At 41.2% G+C, this 21813-nt stretch overlaps 1 protein-coding gene across 14 annotated transcripts in view; it reads left to right on the top strand.

Annotated features, from left to right (window-relative positions):
- LOC139620932 (rap1 GTPase-activating protein 1-like) overlaps positions 1 to 21813 on the top strand; it is a 54362-nt gene that overhangs the window by 7263 nt on the left and 25286 nt on the right. For 6 of the 14 annotated variants that reach the window (XM_071476985.1, XM_071477000.1, XM_071476993.1 and 3 more), the window contains exons 1-2: positions 4428 to 4595; positions 14987 to 15022. In XM_071476985.1, the coding sequence (XP_071333086.1) occupies positions 4552 to 4595; positions 14987 to 15022 (80 nt within the window). In that variant the 5' untranslated portion in view covers positions 4428 to 4551. Of the gene's footprint in view, positions 1 to 4426; positions 4596 to 14986; positions 15023 to 15081; positions 16328 to 21813 lie in introns of those variants that run through there. The other 8 variants (XM_071477002.1, XM_071476990.1, XM_071477005.1 and 5 more) reach the window with 4 other exon arrangements.

The raw sequence follows: 21813 nt of genomic DNA, 5'->3' as shown, positions 1-21813 counted from the left end.
ATCAAATGTCCCTTCAGCTCCCTTCATGCAACAACAAAGTAAATTGCAGTAATAGGCCTTGCTCTGACAACTTGAACCATCCAAAACTAACAAATGGCTTCAAATAATTACATGTGCCGCGGCTTCAGTCGCGCACTCTCGCACTCAGACGGCTGCTAAAGCTGAAGAAGTGTAATGAAAATGAAATACTCCCAAAGATAAGGCTCCGCTTATTTCCTTGTGCTTCAAAGCACAATTGCCCTTTGAATATTCGCCCCTCCTTCAAATATTTGAATGGTACCCCTTCCTCCGCAAACTCACCCTCTCCAAATAGCCATGTCTATGTGTACTCCTTGTTCGGTCAAGTATCTGGAAAATATTTACAATGTATACAGCGGCCATAGGCAGTGTGTTCATCGCAATACAGTATAAATATTGTCAAATGATTAACCTCGTTCTTTAAGGGGCTGTTCACCAGCTCAGCTTCTACCTTTTTGGAGAGGAGGTGCTCGCCGCACAAAAACGTATACAACTTGGCCCCTTCACCCCAAATAAATGAATTTCATGAATTGATTACAACATGCTTTTTTTAAATGTATGGCTTATTTTTGGTAGCAGTTTGAGCCTGGAGCATCACACAAAATAATTACTGATAATTTCATAGTATCGTTATAACTTTGGCAGGAAACTGTGTGTTAAAATAGGACCATTCACGGGATCTCATTGGATCACTCATAGTAAGGAGCTGATAGAGAAAATGCATTTTGGATTATTTCTTTATATATTTTGGGGGCAGATAACATCTTGCAGTTCTCAGTTGCTTCTGGAATCTGCCACTTCTAGCTGTTATAAACTGAGAATTGTTGCTGTATTATTTTACTGGCTCTGTTTTGTTTTCCTCCTTCCTTGAAAAGTGAAAATAAATAAAATGGTATTCATATTATGTGGTGGAGGAAATCATTAAGGCACGGCAGGTTTTATCCTAAGTAGCCTGTGATGAGCTGGGCCCTGAAACCAGAGAAAAAAAATATTAATGAGAATAAGCGTGAGGCATAAGGCTGAACTGTTTTATTGTTTTCTGTTTGGATAAAGCTTTTACTGAGCCAACAAGGCTATACCTTTCCCTGAACCTTGTTGCTTTGTACCAAAGATGATTTATGATGTTTATCCAGCTTCAAACACATTAAACCCCTACATATAGAAAACTCAATTTCTATTTAATTGGACTGAAATGATAAATTGCGATGCACCTCCTTAATAAAAGCCTTCACACATGTTCCCTCAGCGTGTGCTCCTCTTCAGACTGGGCACAACTCTAATTTATTCCTCTGGAGCAAATTTCCTGCCCCATGAAAGCAGAGCTGAGGAGGGATGAATGATCTTTGCTCCATCCACTCCTCACCCCTCGTATACCACACACCAACTCTGCCTCAAAATCCCTGTCCACAGCACTGACTGGAGATAAATCATTGAGTTTATGGGGCTGTAACCATTCACAGATTGAAGCGTGAGGAGACACACACTTTAAGAAATAATAACATACATCAGTGTTTTTTTAAATGGAATAACAGTGTTTAGAATTTTAGGACTATGATTTTGATAACAATGCTGATTATTCTGAGCATTTGACTTGGGAAAACAGGGTGAAAACTGTGTGTATTGTCAACTGTGTGGTGTGTTTAGTTTTTCGTCTGAGTTTATGTTTTTGTTGGTGTTGCAGTATCAGTGGTTTCTGTGGGTCTGACGACGCGGGTATCGAGGAAGGGATCTCCATTTCTTTTGTCCTCTTGAGTGTTTTCCTGCCCATCCACTTCCTTTAAGACAAAAGAGGAGCCAGAGCTGCTCAGAGGACTGGGCCTTGTTCCTGAGGTGATATGATTAAAGGCTTGTTGTCTGGACTGCACCCATTCAAATGCCTCACACACGCCACAGCTGCTTTAGTTAATTGAATTGTCAGGAGAGCAGACAGGACTGAAGGTAGCACAAGACCAATGGACTGAATCAATAGAGTGGCACTTAAATAACGTTGGGCAGTGGTTGGGCCAAGAAGCTGAAACATTGGTGTTGATTTGTTTGGATTAAACTGAACTGAACTGAACTGATGATTCGGCTGAAGATTTCTTTTCATGATGGATATATGTATTTTTCAACCTTTTCCAGCTCATGGCCCATTCTTCCTGTTGCTAACCAGCTATTCATTTTGATTCTCCAGTTTTTGCCACAGATGTCATCTTTTAGCGTGCAATCAGGCTGAGATAGCAAACAAGTGTATGATAATTGTACTGTTTTGAAAATGAGTTGTCTGCCCTCTTGCAATACCTTTGCAGCCCACAGGTTGGGAACCACTGATAAATAAAGTTTTGGTATGGACAACATGCTCACAATTACAAAGTATTCATATTCTTCACCGGTCCTCTGCAATTTTTTTCCATTTTTTGCATCTCACTTATAGATTCTAACGAAGGACCATGTCTTCTACTATTCATTGTCATTGTTCACTGGTGGATGTATACTGTGCTATTTATTTGTATGTATATCGTTGGAATTGTATAGTCTGTTTTTCATTATATTTTTACAGTGCCTTTATAATATCTGGCCATCCACACAGATGATGGCTATAACTCAATGGATAAATTGATAAAACACTAGAGCACAATCAGTAAACAAGAGTCTGCAGCCATGCTAGTGGATGTCTGACAGGCTGTACTTAGGCCCAGCGGTGCTTTGAGCTAAATGCTAACATTAGCAAGATAACATGCTCACAGTGACAGTACTAACATACATAATGTTTACCATGTTCGCCATCTTAACCGTTTACCAATTAGCACTGAACACAGAGCACAGCGGAGGCCGGGCTGATTAAGATTTTGACATAATGATGGTTAAGTCAACCTCATGGTGGCACTAGAGGTCAAGTGAGGGGATCACCAAAGTCAGTAGGCTTCAAAACTTCACAACAATCCGTCGAGTGGTTTTGAGATCTTTGAAGTGGCTGGACAAACGTGACCGAGCCACCGACGGACGGACGGACATTGGCAGCCCTTGAGCCACGCCTCTAGCAAGGTCAAAAACAGATTGTGAGAAATGTCAATTAAATCAATAATCACCATAATCAATGAATCAATCTGTATCAGCCAAAGATCTGTCCAGTCAGATAAATTACCATATGACTCAATGTCTGGTCCATTACCAACAAAGTCAACCAAGGACTGTGATGCTGTCGTGAAATGTTTTTTAGAAAATTGCAGTTCCAGAGGAAAGGGGTGATGTAATTGTGGAGAGATGATGTAATTGTCTATCAGGGTGATTGTGCTTGTTTGGTAGGCCCATTGATTAATTAAGTGCCCGTCTGCTCAGTTGCTATGAGTGCTTTGTGGTTAATGTGATGAAGACATCATTGGCCCCCGGGGAGATCATGGTCTTAGCTCAGTGAGATTTTATTTACTCGTGATTTGGGGTAAAATTAACTGTTATCAACTAAAAACTTTGCCTTTCCTGTCTAACACAGCTGACTCCATCCTTTCCCATGAAAACAGGAGTCTATTTCATCCAACATAGCGCAAATGCTTTGGAAGTGAATGGCTGGCTGACACTCCAGACTGCAATCCTTCTTTATTCAATAATCCATGGCAGCATTAATGCATTGTTGTCACCGCTGCCAGTGTCTCACACTCAACAACCCGCTAAAGGAGAACCTCTGTGTCCAGACACCCACTCAGTTCAATCAGTGCAGCTAACAGTAACGCGGGGAAAACTGTTGTGCTACATTAACCTTGTTTTTGTGTGCATACCAGAGGTGATGGACTCACAAAAGAAAGAATTAGGTGGGAGATGAATGAGCAGATTAGAAACTTGTTCAGAGGTCATCACCTACAGTATGCTAACCAAGGGCAAGGCTCTGTGATTACGACATTTGTGAAGAATGATGAACTGTTTGTCTGACGTCTACAGCTTGTTTGACCAGCTGTCTTCCAGTGGCAGAGAGAGAGAGAGAGGGAGAACTAGTGTTGCAAGACTTGTTCAAAACAAACTCTTACAATGGCAAGAACTCCTCTGTGTGTTTTGCCTTGAGTCATTTTTTAAAACGATCGAGTAACCAAGTATTTACTTGTGTGACTTGTGTCAGTGCTGTGGTTTTAGGGATTACAGCAAAAATGAAAAGAAAAAAAACACCTGCCAGTGTGCTCTCTGTAAACTTGGTGCAGGAGAGCGAGGATCTAGTCTGTACGCGAGACAGGCTGCCACCACACTCCTGGTTCCCTGGGAGACTGGCATGGTCAGCAGCAGCCCTCACGCCAGCCCCCCCCCCCCCTTTCCTCCCGCATCCTCTCTCATCCTCTTGCCGTTTCTCCCCCTATTTGTGAAGGAGGCGTGCGACTCAGGAAGAGGCAGGGCATGTTAGCCAAGGCAGGGGGAGTGGAACTCATACATCAGGCAAAGCATACAAACACACACGTTCACACACACACACACAGAGACACACACACACACATGCTCAGTCAGCGTAAGTGACACAAGTGCTGGCTCCATTCAGCGCTGAGTTGACTGACTCACTGCTATCCATTAGCCGGTATGCCGCAGAGAAAGAGGAGTTTCACTTTTGGAGCCTATGGAGGGTAAGAATGAATTTCCTAATAATCTACAGAACAGCTAAACCTCGCCACAGCTCACATTTGTATGAATGAGAGTGTTTGTTTATATCTGTCTCTGTCTCCCTGTGCAGATTCTCTGTCTGTACCTCTGCCTGCATGTTTGCCGTCACATTTATCATAACAGCTTTTGTCTTAAATGTCTTACTTGACATTTTTGTGGCTTTCTATTATGAATTGGACCTGATATTGCTGCTGTTGCTGCTTGATGATGCATCATTCTGTACAGTCATGGGGAGGTGTCAGATACAGAAGCATAAACAAGATAAGGTGACAAAATCAACAGAGGGAAAAGTTACTCAAGGTTCAGGTTACAGGAAAGTATTAATGAGGCCCTGACAGAGGTGACTTTTGATGGTTGTAAGGTGTAGCAAGCTGTACACGCACTGTAAATGCATACTGTAAAAATGTCCCTGTATATTGTGTTTCATGTGCATTCTGCATGGAATTAACTTCTTTTTATGCATTCCTCTGATATAGCACACATTTACTGTTTATTTGGAATAAAAAGAATATGTGCTGCACAGTTCTATGCAGTATTTATCTGTATATATGAGACCAACTTCAGACTTTACAGACCCTTAACAGTAGACACGCAGTCAGCAGAGTCTTTTTTTAATGGTCAAAAGGTGAACAGGTGCCCCAATGCAACTGCATGCCTGACTGCCTTTGCTCAAGGATATGTGTTTGAAAGTAGCCTCGAGAAAGTCTGGAAATAGACCATTAGCTAAGAACTGGAGCAGACACTAGTTAGAGCTAGGGTGGGCTGTGCAGCAGATTCAGTCTAGTGGGCCATTGGCCAAGTGGCGGCAGGATGCCAATGTGCAAGAATTATGGGTAGGAAGTGCATTCGGAAGTGAGAGAACTTTGATGAAATTTTATTTCATGAGTCCATAGTTTTCTAATAATTTACTGGGAAGTTTCCTGGGAAGAAAAAGGTGTATTATTTGGTGCTAATAATAGATGTTTGACTGCAACACTTAATTTGCAATTTAGCATCATCTTTTGCAGGCTTCCAGAGAGCGTCCAATGAGTTCAAGCCTTTTAGTTCTCCTCTGATTTAGCTTTTACCAGTGCAACTACCAGCTGAGTTTCTGTCTTGAAGCCACCTCACCCTCGTTTACAGACATCTTCAAGCATGTCGTGTTAGCTGTTAGCTTCATCTGTGTTACTGGACAAGCTAGCCGTTGCTTTCTTTGGTTTTGGCGGCATGATAAGTAGAAGTGAAACACACCCAAATTTAAATCTTGAAATAGGCCAAACTCAAACTGAAATATTAAATTATAGTATTGCTTTGGGTTTATCATCAAGCTTTTAGAGCATTAGGTCTTGTGACAGACCTGTACACTCCATTGACAGGCCCCAAGTGGTCTTTCGTAAACTTTTGGTTAATTCATTCCAATGAACTGCTTGTGTTACCCAGGGAGTCTTTTAGTCAGTGCACAGTAGGTTAGCTGAAGGTTCACAACTTGTCAACTACCAAGTATACAATTCAATATATGTAAAGAATGTAGTTTCCAATGAAAAACAATAAGGTTTATTTGGGTTTTAAAGGAGGTCTGAATTGTTCCTGTGCCAAATGAAATACTTCTTTCCAGCAAACACCCTCAGAAATGGCATGAAATGAAATTAGGGAAGTAATATAGTAATGTTTTGGCATGAGCAGTTCTAATGGGCCACCATGCCCGCATTCATCGCCCATTGTCTATCTCATTGTGGAGCACTTGAAGAGTTGACAGTTTAAGACTGTGAGGGAACCAGATCAAATTTCTATATGGAGCAAACAACAACTGTTTTGTGTTTAGCTGCAGCCCTGAATGCCATTGTACTTGGCATTTCGATAGGTCAGTCTGATTGCTCACATCAGCGGGTGATCTGTAATACACTCTGCCCCCCTGCATCCTATTGGCATTCACTGAAGCAAAACGCAGCCCCTCTATTCTCTGCAGATCGGTCTTTCTTTGACACAGTATGCTTTATAACTTTGGCATCAAGTATGAATGGGGCTGCCACTTAGTTTGATTTGTTATGTATTAGCTTTTTGTTTCACTTTTCGGTAGGTTATGGTTCTTTTTACAATCACAGGCAGGAAACCTTTTACTGGCTATGCTGGATACTGTAGTTTGGCAGCAGAAATGTTCCTTAGACAAATGTGACCATGATGTTGCAACACTTAGCTTTCATATCCTTTTAATGACAAGTCTCTTAAGTATCCCTTCTACTTTTAAGAAAACATTCCTGTTACTTTAGCTACTATACATATTTCTATTTGCCTACTGTGTAGCTGACAGTGGCTGTCTCCCCAAAAAACAATCACAGAGTTACAACCTGTGTCTTAGATGAACTCAATGGTCTCCCAGTCTCCTCAGTGACAAGACCTTCAGGCAACATGAACAATGACTCTGTATGTTGTAGTGTCCCATAGGAAGAATGCATGTTACCGCTGTTCAAAAACAACCAAGTGGAAAGCCCCATGTTGATGTACTAGATGGCAATCTCTGGTCAGATGATTTGAAAATGTCTTTTTTTTCAAGTAAACAAGACTACAGCCTGTTTGGGGAAAAGTGTTAAACAGGTGGTGAATGATCATAGCAACATTGTGTGAATATATAAAAAGATTATTGATCATATTTATCTCACTAAGACTCCTCAGTTGACTGTGTTTCAGGTTGTCTTGTATGTTGTGTGGCTCTAGCAAAAAAGGCCTATGAAATGAAAAAAATGAAGGCTTTGGGGACGCTAATGAAAAACTTTGGCTAATCTGACACCTAATTGTTTGAAAAAAGAAAGGACGGCTTTTGTCTCTGTTTGATTTTTGATGATCTAGTGTCTGAGGCTTATTGTATTGAATACTGTACCACAGACAACAGAAAGACAACACAGAAAGGGTCTTTTTGTGCCACAAAGGCAAATGTTTGCATGACAAAAGATGATTAGGCTGCAAGGCAGGGCTACTTGAGAACAGGAGGCCATTCAAGTACCTTTCCAAGGGCAGTGGCAAAACAAACAGGAGATGTAGGGCAACCAGAGGGCTCTTCATTGCGTACTCAGTCAGTTCACCTTGCATATTTACTTTGACATTCACATTCATATTCACAACAGCAAGCCATCTACAAAGAAGAACAGGGAGGGAAGGCATTGGGTGAGCCGCAGCTAATTATCTAATGCTCACAGTGCTGCCAGTCATTAACTTAACTTTGCCCTGATAAAAAAACAAAAACATGAGGGATGTTTTATTATAGTATTGCATTTCGTAAATCCCCCTGTGCTCCGTATGTCCAGCTTGGCCTGCTCCAAACAGGTGTGTTGCTGTAGTCCTGCCAGACGGTTGCAACTTCATGCTTCGTGGCACGGTAACTCCTCAACAAATGGTGTAGAAAATAACACTGAAAGAGAGAAAAAGATGGTTGACTACAGAACAATAAAGTAATGTATCTGGATATTGGTAATATAAGCCCCCACAGAGACACAGTATCACCAGTAAACAGTCCTCACAGAGGACATTTATGCTGTATTTAGTTTTGCAGTTTTTTTTTTTTTTCAAGTGGAAATAAATACCCACAGTATCACATGTTCTTCACTTAGCCAGTTGGCCTGTTGCCTGGTCTTAAGAAACAGTTTGCCAAAAATATCTATATCTTGATGTGCACCAGATTTTTATCAAACAAGCAGGTTACAGTGAGTCACTAACCTGCCTCTGTCAAAAAAAAAAAAAAAAAAAATCCTCCAGTGGTTCACTGGTGAAAATATTTTCATGTGAGGCCGCTGGACAGTTTGCTTGAAGTGTATATTAACACAGTAAATCATTCCAGTAAAGGAGAGCAGATTATGAAACAAACACTTTCCTAGATGAAAGTAACAACAGGAAACAAGGAGAAAAACTCCCATTTTAGAAGCTATTAAAGTACTGAAATCTTAACTAATATGTGATTTGAAAATGGTTAATCCAGTGTCATAAAATAGTCAAAATAACATTATTCTTCTTGGTGTCCATTTAGATTAAAAAAAAACATGACAATTGTTCTAAACTGGTTGAGTTACTGCTTGAGTTACATGTGATTACGAAATTAAAGAACACTGATCATGACCCTGACAACAACAAAACATGTCATGTTTGTTTGTAATTGAGATTGTGTGTGTGTGTGTGTGTGTGTGTGTGTGTGTGTGTGTGTGTGTGTGTTTGTTTTACTATATTCGTGGGGTCTGAAAACCTTCACTGTGCTTGTGGGGTCTATATTTGTGGGGGTCCAACAGCTTTGTGGGGACCAGAGACCACAAGTTTAAGTGGTTGTTTGTGGGTTTTAGTTTTAGGGTTAGAACTGGGTTTAGGTCGGGGTTAAGGGGGGTAGGGAAATGGAAAACCATGTCAATGATGGATCCCCATGAATATAGTAAAACAAGGATGTGTGTGTGTGTGTGTTTTCATACACACTGTATTCTACTGTACTGTAGCTAAATGAGGACATTCAGCCACTTCATGCTCTTTGCTCTGTCAATGGGCTCATTCAGCCCACACTGGGTTGAGATACATGATACAGTCCTGATCTGGTCACGTTCAGTATTGTTTGACAATGTTTCTTATAACTACCCCAAGTGTTACTTATAAAGATATCATTCAGTGTTGCTCAAGGCCTTGTGTGTGTCTCAGCAGATCTATTTTTGAGTATCCAGTGTAGTCTGAATGGCTAACAGCGAAGAATGTGCATTTATGTAGGTGTTAATGTGAGAAAGACCTTATTCAGAATAAACTGAATGGCACACATAATGTATTCATCCAGGCGTCCACCTTTCTTGTTTTTGTTGAACAAATGTTAGTTTGTTGCTCAGTCTTTTCCACCACTTTGGTCCAGACTGAATTATTTGATGGATTACCAAAGAATTTTTCAAAGACAATCATGTTCCCCAGAGGTGATTCCCTGACTTTTCCTCTAACATCACAGGAAGGTCGATATTTTTGGCCTTTAGTGAAATATCTTATTGATAACTGGATCGCTTGCCAGGACACATTTCTGTCTCCCACAGGATGAGTTGTACTTACTTTGGTTATAATCTCTTGAACCTAGTTTAACCTACGTGGGTTTTCATGCTATTATAATCCTCTAATGGTGATTTTCCCAGCCTACTAGTATGTCCAAATTTTGAACCAAGAGTGTATTTTTTATTGGGTGGACCACAGGTAGGCTGCGTGACATTTTCACCTCTGTTTTGGTTGGAGAGTATTAAGCTCAAACTGGATAGCAATAAAGGACTGAAGTCAGCATGTTCTCAACTCGTGCTGGGTGAAATGGGTGTAACACTGACTGTGACTCCACCAGAATTTATTGTAGCTGTAGGGAAGAGGATTTCTGTGCAAGCTGTGTTCTTGGATCATGTTCTTAGCATTATTTTAACAACATTAGTTAATACAAATGGCTCTCATTAAAAACCTGTCATGATATTCACACTAACAGCAGTGACCTTATACTTTCGTATGATGCCTCTTCTTTTCTAACGAATGTTGATGTCAGAGGGATTTTTTTCAGGTGTGTTTACCTCTTTCTGCTGGTGAGAAATCCTACAACATACAGCAAAACCATGTCACTTTTTTTAAAAAGTGAAATGGTGAAAGGCTGTATTGAACGACTGGTCTAAGTGATCTCTCTGGTATGGTCATAAGGCATTTAGGGTAATTTGGTAAGGGCTGCGTTGGTCTCCATTGGAATTATCCTACATTTGGAGTGCTTCTTATATTTCAGATATAGAATTGGCTCTGCAGCAGATTTGTGGCTAAACAACAAACTTGTTTGCTTTAAGCTGGATTTCCTCTGCCCTGCCTGGTGACCTACTTGCCATGAGCACTGTTGCTGACTTGATGTACCTACACCACAGGCCTCAGCTAATTTCCAAAGTGAGGAAAATGTTGCGAAGTTTAGCAGAGGAGGAGGAAATTACACTTCGCACTTAAAGTCAGATTAAGTTGAAAGAACTAATTGTCAACTGGCATGGCTGTTGACACAGTGATGGCCCAGGGTTTATGAGACCCGCCTTTAGCCTCCTTATTGCTTGCTGATGACTGTGTCCATGGCAACCAGCTTGTACTTGATATCTAGCTGAGAGTGTAGAGGAAGCATGAAAAACAATTTGCCAGTATTTCGCTACCACCTACTGAGCTGTAAATCCTCTTCGTGCTATGTTGCGTTCCTAAATACACTGGTTCAGCTTGTCTCTATTTTTTTTTTTTTTTAATAAAAACTAGGCTACATGCACTGTTTTCACTGTGCAAACATGAGTCATAGCCCACTAATTCATTAGCACAGGCAAATTTGTTATACCCTACTTTTGTCCACTCTAACTGTTGTTCCCCCTGAGAGGGACAGAGTATTCTTTGTCTTGCTGATAAGGCTGAGAGTTTTTCGCGAGTCGCTGTTGTCAGCTCTTCTGCTTCTTCTTTATCTGTGTGCTGTCCTGCTCAGTCCAGGTTCGCTTTACTTTCATAATGAAATGTCTTTCTTATGTCTGCGAAGGAGGAATTAGGTTTCCTTTTGATGGGAAAAAAACGTTGAATGTATGACAGATCTTTCTTGATCTCAGCTGACACAAAAACTGTGGGACGTATAGTGACTGGCAGGACTGACGGCAAGCAGCTTTTCCTGTGCCTTCAATATTCATTACTCGTGTCCCAGCGGTCAACACACAGCTTACATGGCCCTTCTTTAGCTTGTAGCAAGATGTCAGACAAGTACAATGTTTGTATGAATGTGTAGATGCATGTTTTAGCATCTTAGCAGAACAAAAGAGAATATAATGTTTATTTCATAATCTTAACAAATTGATACCTTATCTGTCCCAGTATGCACAGGAGGTCTCAGCTCTGGGGTATCATATTCTGTTTGGCTTTATTGCAAATTTCCTGCATTGGTCTTGCTATTTCAGTTTGGAGCTTTTATCCAATAATCTCGACACGCCCTCGTTGATTTCATTTTATGGGAATTCCGTGAAACCCGAGAACGGGTGAGCAGCACAGGATGAGGTTTAGAAAATGTTATTCTTAGTGATGCAGCACATATGAAAACAGCTTTCGCCCCCTCACACTCAGCTTCGCAAGAGCAGAGACGACAGCCCTTAAGTATTTTGGCTCAGGACCAGTATGGATTCCACTTAAGTGCACACACACGTCTGTCAGACTAAGTGAAATCCACACTGGTGGTAGATTTGAGATAGAGCCACACTACCAAATCTATCTCACTGTCATCGTAATGTCACACGGAGTCTTGGGGTTAACAATGATGAGTGATTTTGTGCGCTGAGGGGAATCAGGCGACAACCTACTGTAACAACAAGTCTGTTGGTTTGTGACTCCACAGTGTAGTGAACAAACAAAGCCCCCAGAGCCTGTTTCCTCTCACTAACAGCGTTTTCTCAGAAGGAGGAAGCTTTTGGCTTTCATTTATCTTTTGAAAATTTCTCACAGCAAAAGAAGAAGTACAAAGTTTTTTACTTTTGGTCCTAATGTTACCTCTTTGGGCATTTACTGTAATCATTGACATTTAGAGGCGTTTTTCATATGAATGAAAACAGAAGCTCCCTCTGTAGTGTGACTCGTGATTTTTCTGGCCATGTTTGAGCCATAACTCCAGGGCTGGTAATATCTGCTGGTCCATCATTCATGGTCAGACTGAAACATCTCAACAACTGTTTGATGGATTGCCATGAAATTGTGTACAGACATTCATGGTCTCAAGAGGATGAACTATCTTGACTCCGATGGTCCCCTGACTTTTCCTCCTGGCATGTTGGCGGTTTTAACTTTTAGTGAAACAACTACTGGAATTGCCATGCAGTTGGGTTCAGACATTGATGTTCTCCTCAGGATGAATAACTTCAGGGATCCTCTGACTTTCTACCTACTGCCACCATCAAGTCAAAATTTCAATATTGTCCAATACTTTTGTTTGTACCTAAATACCTGAACAGTTAATGACACTCTGAGTTGTGGTTTGTGGTTAGCACAAATCTTAACATCCTAGCAAACTGAATTATGGTTGTGAGATGGGAGCGGATGGTGGTGATTGTCACTTGACAGGAGCTTTACCGTTGTCTTTATAATACAAGAGATCATAATACATCATTCTGAGCAGTGTTATATCCTCAGGGCAGATTGGAGGCGACAGTGATTCACTATCAGAAAATGACAAGACGGGCCAAGGCTAGCTGTTTAGCATGCTAATTTTATTAGAATAAAAGATCTGATGGAGTTAACATTGATGTTGCTTTCCAATGCTGGAGACAGCTCTTGGTGAGTCAAGAAATGAAGTTTGTCCCTGAACTTGCAACATTTCTTCTAGACTGATAAGTAAATAGCCATTAATCCTAACATTGGTTATGTAGCAATAGCAAAACTTACAAATTAGGTTCTTTAACATTGTCATTTTGTGAATGTGATGACTTTGGTACATGCCTGTGGACATTTTTCTAATGTAGCATTAGTGACACGTCTCTCCAGAATTGGTTGTTTAAGGGATTGTTGGTTGTTTTGGGAAAAGATGAGTGCTACAGTCAGGTGCAGGGTGGACAGCAGTCAGAGGTCCAAACGTGGCTTGAGGGATGAATACAGTCACAGGAGACAAAATCAACACTAAAAGGAAAACAAAACAATGTAACATCAACCCAATAGCTTCAGGATTGTTTGTATTATGTATCTCCTTTCTGCTGTTTGGTGTTGTATCAACCTGAGAATTTCTGAGAGGTCACAAACAGCGCCAGAGGCAGCTGCAGGAGGCCTGAGATACATACTAAACATTCCCGTTCTCCCGTGTCACCACCACCAGCGATCACAAGAGACAGGCCTGCAGTCATGAGTCACTCACTGGACAGCAGTTATCAGGGTCGAATAACCACTTTGCTGCCAGAATTGTGAGGTAAAAGTGCTGCATCTCAAGAGAAGCTGTGGTATGTGTTTATGATATTTCCTGATTAGCAGGGTAAAAGTATTTGGTCCTTTTTGTGTGTTAGGTTGCTCACACCCTGCCTGGACTACATATCATGATGAATGGCTTTCTGGTTGATGTTTGGTCTGGTAGTTTGTCAAGACGTTCACCTGCCAGACATGAGGGCTGATGTTACATCTGCGCACACAGTGCCATCTATTGGCAGAAACATGATCCTGCATTCTTATCTGTGGAGCCCCCAGCACCGCATCATCTGGCTATTGTTTCCAGTGATTACTGCTCAAATCAGTTTATCCAGAGTAACTTAAGGACAGATGAGTAATGAGCCTCACAGTGCAGATTCAAACCAAAATAAAATTAATTTTGTCTCAGGAGACACAAGGGTAGTAATCATCCTTTCATCCTTGGAAATGTTACTACAACAGATGGCAGGAGTTATTTCAGGGTAACCCAGCCCTCTGCATAACCAACCTCTCTCAGTTCAGTGGACTTTTTATAAGTAGAGAGGACGGTCCATTATCCTACTGCACTTTCCTCACTTAAATTTGTCTGAGTAAACTTATATGCATGCAGATAAGTGTGGAAACTATTAGTAAGTGTGTGATTCAGTAATATGCCACCTGGTGCAGATGTGTCAGAATTTGTCATGTCTTTCTTGCAAATATGACTTATTTTCTTTTTTCTGTGTAGTTATTAGCATTTGGTTGACTTTTAATGTGGTATTCGTCTGTTGTCTTCATAGACTCTGAAATGATGACAATTTTCATTCAATTTAGTTGTTTTTGACACATTGACTTAAACCAGAATGTCATGACATCAAGTTTTAAAGTTATAGTTTGGGTTATTAGACGTGGGGTTGAGTGAGATAGTCATGCACAGTCAGTGTGTTACCTGCAGTAGATTCAGATCAGCATGTTGCGAGTTTAGAGACACAGCTGGGAGCGGCAGCATAGAAGCTGAGCGATGTGCTGCTGTGGATGGGGCCAGCAGAAAAAAAAACACGTTTTAGACACTTTTAAAAGGTGCTCAACGAAGCAATCCAATATCCATTTAAGTGTACGCTTCATTTATAATGTTTTCAGCGCTTTATCTTCCCATCAAAACAAAGTGAAGTTTAGCTCTCTCTAATTTGTTCAGCTGACCTGCAGCTGTGCCGTAATACAGTGCGCCATAGGTGTGCTTGTGTGTAGGAATACGGTAGTTCACCAGTTGAGAAAAATATAGTACCAAAGGAAATAAAGATAAAGCAGTGAAAATATTCTAAATAAAGCGTACATTTAAACAGTGTGCAAGAATCTACTACAGGTAACTCACCTACTATGTATGACTACCTCACACAACCCCACATTAAATAACTCGAACTATCCCTTTAACTTGTGGGTAGTTAGTACTGTTTATAATAGCTGTTCTTCACTGTGTTTTTTTTTTCAGAGTGGACAAGACATTCTCCAAGGCCAGAAGCATATGGTGAGTTATTCTGTCTCTGTTTTGTTTTTGTCATTGAACAAGGTAAATTATGACAGAACAGCAGTGAGAGACTAAATTGTCCTCTAAATTGTACTTTGCTAAAAAAAAAAAATAAAATTCATGAGCCTTGGATTACAATTCTCCCTGGAGTAGTGTTCAAAGTCACTGCCTCAGACTGGCCTTGTAGGTTTTAATGTGTGAATCAGTCCAATGAGTAGAGTGTAAGTAAGATGAATGTGCCAGTAAAAGGTAGAGCAGATGGGCAGCAGTGGGGAAACAGATACCCAGTCCGTGCTGCCATCTCTGCAGTGCTGGCAAGGTTGAAGTACTGCTGTGTGTGGCACGTGCAGACAGGCAGGGAGCCGAGCATGCACACCTCCTGCCACTGCAGATAGACCACTCCGTGTGTGAAAGATTTAGGTGTGGTGGCACGAAAGTCTGGCCTTCTACCCCCTTTGTCTGACTGCAGCAGGTTAAACATACTGCAGCAGTATCATCGCTCCTTCCCTCTGGAATACAGATACAGGAGGATCTCTTTTAGCAGCAAGGCCTGCGTTATTCAGCAGTGACTGGGCTTGTTTGCAGAGACTGCAGATTGACTGTCGGGCTCCTACTCCAACAAGCCGCAGCTCACGGTAAAGGAGAAGACAAGAGACACTGGCGGGAAGAAAAGATGAGGAGGAGAATCTAAAAGAGGATATAAAACAGCACATGAAATTCAAGAAATGTGGATGTGAAGAGGAGGAAGAAAGATAAAGGAAGTGAGTGGATGAGGTGACGTGACAGGAAGAGAAAGAAGAGAAGAGTAAAGTGTGATGTCTGCAAAACAAAATGCATTTAGCCTTCAGCAGAGTCACACTCGTTCCTCTCAGCCATGTTCAAACATGGAGGAAATCCACAGCTTGATGAATTTGGAGAATCCTTCCCACTGTGTTTACAGAACTTGAATTATATCACATAGTCATCAGTGTTCGTCCTCAGCAGGACAGATCAATTTCTAAAAAACCTGTAGTGCTAGGAGGAAGCAACAGTGAAAGTGGCATCCGATATTTCACAAGCAGCCGCTTTCAGAGAGGATTCTTTGCTACATGTAGCCTAAGGACAAATGTTAGATTAAAAAAAAAAAAAACATCTACAAACTTGGAGAGCCAAAGTCAAAATCTTCCTTCAGGTACTGTGTGTTGGACAGGATGTGACTGGAAATTAGAGCAGTGGGCTAAAATCTCCTGACAGCAAAACTTTAACAGAACAACCCTGAAAAATGCCGTGCTCCCCTTTCCGAATTGGAAAGCCGAGAAAATTCTGGTGAGTTTCCTCTAACCTGCCTTTAGATAGTTTTGATGATAACTGCATGACCCTGCAATTAAACTGAATAAGAATATAACATACCTGCCTAACACGTGTGTTCCTCCATGCCAATAATCAGGAAATGCTTAAAACTATTTCAGCAAAATACAAAGGATTATCTATATCATATCATAATCCCGCCCTTGCATTGATGCTTTGGTTGAGTATTTAGAGGTGATGAGTTCTCAAAACAATGTATATGTACCCCATGAGCGATGACACCTAATCTGCTTCATGTGTTTAATGTTTCGGTTTTGATCCCTCCACACTTGTACTTGATTAAATGTTAAATGATCATCTTCCATCTGGTCACTGTGGGTCATACACAACAAACAGATGATCCTCAAGCCACGTCTCGGCTCTCTGCGGGGGAGGCCTGTAATTGGTCGTAATCCTGTCTTGCTAAGCTCCCCTGATGGAAGGAAATGGGAGAGGAGGGTTAATATGGATAATGGCCATACTGAGATGTTGTATAAGAGCCTCTCTCTCCCTCTCTCTCTCCTACACACATGGAAACATATATCCAGACACAAAGTGCACTCTGCCTCTGTGTCCCCGGAGCATGATGGATTATTGTGGCAGGCTGTCCATTGTATAACTTCCTGCCCATTCTTGAAAATAACTTGGCCACTGACACCACAGCATTATCCACCTGAATTTCATGCAGGACAGGTCTGCACTTCTGAACCACTTTTTTCCAACAAGCAAAAATTCAGACTAGATGTTTTAAAAACTCGACATCAGTTAGGATTTCAGCTTGCCTGTGTTTTAAATTCACTGGAGAGGAGCAAGGAACCTTTTATCGAAACTAAAGACTAATTTTGTTTCTTGAAAAATAAGCACCTTTATTAAGGATGATTGTGTTGGTGTTGGTTGCCATGACCTCTGCCCTTTAGTGGCAAAAGGCTGAGAATTTACATGGTGCAGGTGCATGCCCATCATTAATGAAATAATGATAATGAGGAGAAGAAGATGAAGAAGAAGAAGAAACTGGCAAATTCAGAATCTCAAGAGAGCTTTCCTCATGTGGCAGTTTCGACATTGTGTCTTTTTTCTTTTTCTTTTCTGAGTGATCAAATATCGTCTTCTTTAACGGCAGGTTATTTTAATCTTAATGCTGAATGACCTTGCTATTTATTCCAAATTGTGTGATTCATCTTCTCATTCTATTTTTATAAAGCTGTCTAAATTCTACTGTCTCTGCCCATAAACACCTAAGAGGTGTCACTGTAAACACTCCTCTGTTTGTGTTCACTCCTTTCCCATGAGATGTCACTCTGCATCATCCTCTGTCTGTCTCCTCTGCACATGCGCTCACCGCTGCAACGCGAAGCCGGGCTGGGTGTCAGTTTGCTTGTGCACGCTCATCTGTGTATGTCAAGCTGAGCTGTCTGGAGGAGCGGACATAGTGGTATAGCAAACTGTCAAGCCCAATCAGGCTAGACTGTCTCTCTGTGAGTCTCCTGCTGTCTGACTAAATATAGCGGCACAGTGACAAGCTCGCCCCTGGTTCTACCCGTCTCAATAATCCAAATCCTCACATGTCATCCACCATCCAGCACCGGGCACAAGACGTCTTAAAAAAAACATAAAGCTCAGATGACAGCAGACCGCTGAGACAAGTGCCAGGGAACGTTGACTGGACATTTCCCGTTCACTTTATCTGATTCTTGGAGATTTTCTGTGGCAAAGTTGTCCTTTCAGCTTTTTTTTTTTTAAAGGTTCACTTCTTCGCCTTCTGCTGCAGCTTCAGGATCCTCTGGTTTGGAAGACAGGGCTTCATATTATTATTCCTTGAGCTTGTGGATGGGTATATCCCTGAGTATATATTTGGGGATGTGTTTATCCAGTGTGGAGCCTGTTTATTGACACTTGTCACGCAGAGGATGGTGTGGCAAGCCAGTGTGAGGAAGAGGCTGAGTCCAGGACTGTATATACACTGCTTGACTTCTGCTTTTTCTTTCCCGTGGGAGTGGAAATTCTTGCCTGGTCAAATTTTTTGAACAGTTCTGTTGGTTGTTCTCATCTTGATTGATAGGAGGGATGTGCACATCATCAAACTATATACACCAGTAGCTCTAATATCAAACACAAAAGTGCACAAAAGGATCGCACGGTGACCTTCTGTTGCTGAAATGGCACATCTGCATTACTCTGATTTCCCCGGAGGGAGGTGGGGGGGCATGTTTCCAAGGAAATCTGGACAGTGATATTGTGAGAGATAGGCATGCTGGAAATCAGGACCTATTGGTAGAGTGAACATGCTTTATTCAAAAACACCTGCTGTACCTGGCCTGTTAATGCATACTCAATATAGCCAGCTGTCAAAGGAGGTGTGAGCTCCAGAGAACCCATTAAGGAGTCTCCTCACGCACTAGATCCCACAGATATTTTATTATTTATAATTCCTAGCATGTAGCATTTGATTGTGCAGCAGTTTCATCAAAGCATTTTATTCTATTCTGGCCTTGAATACAGCCGTATAGCATAAAAACATGCTCATACCTTCAAGTGAAAGCAGTTGGTCTATTGTAGTGTCTTGATAAGGAAAACTAAAAGGGATTTCCATATCAGCCTGTTTGCATAAAAGGACTTTAAGAGGTACAGTTCCCTTGGGAACAAACAGCCTCCCAGACTTATCTGCTTTTTTGAATTTTGTCCAGTATTTGCTTTTGCCTGATTGTGGCAGCAGTAACTTTTATGGCTGTGGGACAAAAGGCCCTGATGGTTTAGCATTTTCCAAAACAGAACAGGGAAAATCATGAAGTTGTTTTCTTTGTTACTTCCCCCTGGCACACAGATTAAGACAACTACAAAGAGATGACTCACGAAATCATATAAAGTATTATGTTATATACTACATATATTTATGTAGCAGAACCTCCACCAAAATAAAAATTTTTTTAGAGGAAATCACATCTTTTGATCTGGAAAGATTGCCTTTGAGGGTTAAAGTGCAGCCACATACACACAAACATGTAACTCATACAGGCAGCACTCGGAGAAATGGTTTCACACCAGAGACAATCATCCTCCCATTTGTTTGAGTGCTTCGGGTCAGTGTGAAGGGTTGGGAGGATTGAGCCAGAGAACAGGGCAATTCCAGGGTCTATTTATGTGATAATTTTACAGCACATGTGTTTCTTATATCTGTGGCTGCTGGAGAACTGATGACAGGCGAGGCAGCAGGTGCTGCTACTTCATGATGAGTTTGAAAAAAATCGAACATTGAGACCTGCTCTTAATGTCTGAGCACTTGAAGACACAGGGGGAACAAGTTGACTGAGCAGGTTGTCAGACCACTAAGGTCAATTTTCACACACATTATTAACAGTGAACAGCATAAATAAATTATGTTTGGGGGCTGTCGACAGCTCTTATACATTAATTGAGGTCAAACCTCTGGTTAGGAGGTAAGTAGATGGATGCTGACGCAGAGTTATGTTACTCACAAACCCTGAGAAATATCCATTTTAATTTATTCCAATATGGAATGTAACCTTTTGTAAGTCAGGCCAGTGGCCGAGCTCTAGGGATGACAGTGTTGGTCAGTTCGCCACTTTGGTTCAGACTGACATATCTCAACTATTGAGTGGATGACAGTGAAATCTTGTGGAGAGGAATGTATTGATGTTGATTTTTGCTCCAGCACAACTGTGAGGTTGATGTTTTTGATTTTTAGTGAAACTTCTTGACAAATATTGAATGGATTGCTGTAAAAATTGTTACAGATAGTCAGGGTGCCCAGATGATTTGTTTTATGACGAAATTGTTCCCTGAAATTTGGTTCAAACGAATATGGTACATTATGTCCTCCTCAGGATAAATTAATAACCTTGTCCATCCCTCAACTTTTCACTTCGTGCCACCATCAGGTCAAAATTTAAATTTATCTAGTACGATGTTATGACCAAAGCCTTTGGCATCCCCATCAGCCTGTGTTTAGTGTGAGTAACCAAATGTTAGCATCCTAATATGTAAGCTAAGATGGTAAACATTAGTTTGATTTAAATCAAGATTCAAAGGCTGGTATGACAAGCACAAATAATATTTACTGTTTACTTTGTGTCTCTGTTGTCACTCTCTGACCAACCATGCTGGTTAAGCAGGAGAGAATCAACTGTGAGAAAAAGAGATCGTAGTTAACATCATCATAAACATGCTAATCTGTCATATCTGCTTTAAGGCCCCCCGCTCATGTTGCCACATTACCCAGTTCAAAACAAGGCATTTTAAAAGAAATGCTGCATGATTATCAAACATGTCACAATCACAGTCACAGTGGGATTCAGGTGTGCTGCAGAGAAATCAAGGTGGGGATGTAAAGTTTCTTCAAAAGTTAGGAGGCAGTTGGCACTCCTGCTTTGCCTTGCAAACAAACTGTGGGCTTGATTAAACACAGCCAATTTGTTTGAGAGTGACTGGGGGCGGGTTTTAACAAATCTAAAAACAGCAGGAGAACTTTCAGCCCCACTACAGCATCCCAGCCGCGACTGTTTTCTCTAAAATATTTCTATTGCTTTATTTACTTGATTTACTTAAGTGATAAACCAAAATGACCAAAAAAAGATTGTGATTTGGGTTAAAATCTGGTTAAAATAAGTACTCCCTTAACATGAAATGATCTTTGTTGTCATAGTTACAATAATAACAACATGGTTAACTTTGTCTAATGGTCACAGATAAAAGAAACAACATAAACTGTTACTTCCACATGGGAATCAAACAACGCTCTCCTGTCTCATATTCCTGTGTTTTGTGGACCCGTCCATCCACCAACCTCCAAACTTTGTCACTCTGTAAACTACCTCACTGCACTTTGCTGTTGTTATAATTACTTCAGCCGCTATAACTATGCCATGTAACTAGGGGTCATAATAACCTGCTGCACAAACGACCTATGGGCTCATTTTCTGTCCCGCTCAAAAAGACTGAGATGATTTTATAATGATTATTGGTTTCTTGTGTTTGTATGAAAACACAGCATAAAGTCTGCTGTAACAGTGACTTCATGTGCAGTCATTAGAGACTGCTTATAAATTCAGGGCTGTTTTGCAGTCGACACTCTTGTGGCTGCAATCCCCCCCCCCCCCCCCCCCCCGTCCCCCTTCCTCCCCCCTCCGTCAGGTCGACCACTGCTAATTAAATCTCAACCTGTGGGAGACCCTCAGTGGTTATGCATAAATAACCATTCATTCATATTTCAGAGCAGCCACCATCTTGCCTGCCGGGGACCTCTGACGTGTTGTGGGTGTATAATGTGTCTGTGATTGGAGACCTGAGCCTTTAACTGGCCTTTGAGGTCACTGGCTGGTCACACACTCAGCTACACACACACACACACACACACACACACACACACACTCACACACACATCATCATCCTCATCATCATCATCATCATACAATTACATTCTTTGCTGCTTGTTAGGCTTATTTTGGATC

This window comes from Trachinotus anak, unplaced genomic scaffold (assembly GCF_046630095.1).
Source record: "Trachinotus anak isolate AG129_WGS33_773 ecotype Australia unplaced genomic scaffold, CSIRO_AGI_Tana_v1 ptg000004l, whole genome shotgun sequence".
NCBI classification, from domain to species: Eukaryota; Metazoa; Chordata; class Actinopteri; order Carangiformes; family Carangidae; genus Trachinotus; species Trachinotus anak.
This window is presented reverse-complemented; position numbering and strand designations above follow the sequence as displayed.